Raw genomic sequence first — 2088 nt, forward strand, 5'->3', positions numbered from 1 at the left:
TTTTTTTTCTTCGATCTTTTATTTCCTTTTTTTAAAAATTTTTATTATATTGTGTTAGTCACCATACAGTACATCCCCGGTTTCCGATGTAAAGTTCGATGATTCATTAGTTGGGTATAACACCCAGTGCACCATGCGATACAGCTAATAGCATTTTGAAAACCACACTGTGGCTTCAGGAGATGGTCACCTAAGTTATGTGCTGTCCTACTGGGGGTCCTGGCTGCCCCACTCTCCACGAAGCCGTCAGGAGATGTCTGTGGAACGAGGGTGACTCAGAATTCTCTTTAGAAGGTTAGTAATTCTTCTGAAGCCTTTCGTGCTCAAACGGCTTTAATACAAGTCCTCCCTACCTGTCAACGTATCATTAAAAAAACCAAAAGGAGTCTGACTCATGGTCCTTTGTCCCAGCGTAGTTATTGAGCCTAGAGAAGCTTTCAACATCAAGCCACGGCAGACAACCGCTCCACAGCAGAGACGCTATCACTAACTTTAACATCAGAAAACAGAAGAATAAGAGGCTGGTCTAGATTTTTCTTTTAAACAACAAAAAAAAAAAATCCAAGTTTCTGTTACAGGTAAAACTACTAAAAATGACAGTGTCATCATGTTTCCCTCCTTGTCCTTGCCCTGTTTCCTCCCAGGGCACGTCCACCCAAGGGGGGAATTAATTCAACAGCAGCAGGGGCTGAGGAGACTCTGTTCAGAACCCCAGCAGAAAACCCTAAATAAACGATAAAACAAAGTAAGAAGAGTCTTTTCATCTTCACACAATAAATGACACGGCTAGTAATGTAGACCGAAGCCTATAAAATTTCATTGTCCCTAAACCTAAGGAAAACTGATTTGCATGGGTTATTAAAAACAAAAACCAAAAAAATCAAACCAAATCAGAACCATTCACGGAGTAGTTAAGAAGGGCTTAAATGTCAAGGCCTCTCGGCTCCGTGTGATTTCCAGCATCACAGCTCACTTCACCCCATGAGGCTGGCCAGGGCTGGTTTTCTACCCCACACAGCTGAACACGATCCCACAGCCTGCAATGATTCCCCACGTTTGGAAGCTCGCTGTCCAAACCCTCGGATCCAAAGGACATTAGAGTTTGCATTTCCCTTCAGTCTTCTAGCATCCTGCGCTCTAACTTAGGGTGACAGATTTAGCCCCCAAGCCCAGACACGGTAGAAGAAGGGATGCTATTTACACTTATTCGGGGAACTGACGGCATGTGATGAATGGTGACTAAGGTCTTTACAGGATTTTTCTCCAACTGGCTCCCTGCATACACCAGCTCTTGCCTAACAGCCTTTTCAAAGCTTCCACTTTTCATTTTGACACCCTTGGTGGGTAGGAAAAGGCCATGGTTTCATCAGAATTAGAAAGTGAAAACACAGGCTCTCATGTACCTAGGTTTTCTCCTCCCCACACGTCCATCATCATGTCATACTTCCCCAGTTCTTCAAAGTAGAGCTTGTCCATCACGAAGAGCCCGCCAGCAATCATAGGGGTTCTGGAAAGGCAGAGACGGTGAAGGGAAGAGAGGGATGGGCCAGAGGTCAATGTTAGATCTCTTGCATCCTAATGCCAAGGTCAGGTCTATAAGCTGACCTTAAAAACCAGAGCACAGCCATGGCTCCCTATTCAGAGCTAGTGATGCCCTCACTCTGTTTTTCCACTGCTGACTTCAAATCCTCCCACCTGCCCTGCTCAGACACTCCCACAGCACAAGGGACTGGACCCGATGTTCCTCTGAGTGACCGTTGGAGCTGGGGACACTCACTGACCAGCAGGTACTTGACCTTTCTGTGCCTCAATTTCCCTAAAGGATTACAAAAAATAATACGAATAAGCCCTCAGCACACTTGGGAAATGCTCGATAATGTTAGCTATCCTCCTCCTTTCCTGTTAGCTGGACCCCTCACCTTTGTGCTTCCTCAGCCTGGGAGGGGGTTAACTGAGCCCCTACTTCCTTTCCAGTAGATGCCCGAACTCAATGTCGAGTGCTGGCAGTCTAGAGCACACTGTGATGTTGCATAAACGCTTGTGAGTGCTGGTGGTCAGCGTGGGAGGTCAGTGCCTGTAAGTCAGTGT

General features: G+C 46.1%; 1 protein-coding gene across 1 annotated transcript in view; it reads right to left on the reverse strand.

Annotated features, from left to right (window-relative positions):
* The window catches only part of LOC100469126 (polypeptide N-acetylgalactosaminyltransferase 2), an 11840-nt gene extending 9840 nt beyond the window's left edge, over nt 1-2000 (reverse strand). Inside the window, exon 1 of the mRNA XM_034653455.1 lies at nt 1404-2000. Coding sequence (XP_034509346.1) covers nt 1404-1500 — 97 coding nt within the window. The 5' untranslated portion in view covers nt 1501-2000. The remainder of the gene's footprint in view (nt 1-1403) is intronic.
* Nucleotides 2001-2088: the final 88 nt, after the last annotated feature.

Source organism: Ailuropoda melanoleuca, unplaced genomic scaffold, assembly GCF_002007445.2.
Source record: "Ailuropoda melanoleuca isolate Jingjing unplaced genomic scaffold, ASM200744v2 unplaced-scaffold9037, whole genome shotgun sequence".
In the NCBI taxonomy this organism is placed as follows: domain Eukaryota; kingdom Metazoa; phylum Chordata; class Mammalia; order Carnivora; family Ursidae; genus Ailuropoda; species Ailuropoda melanoleuca.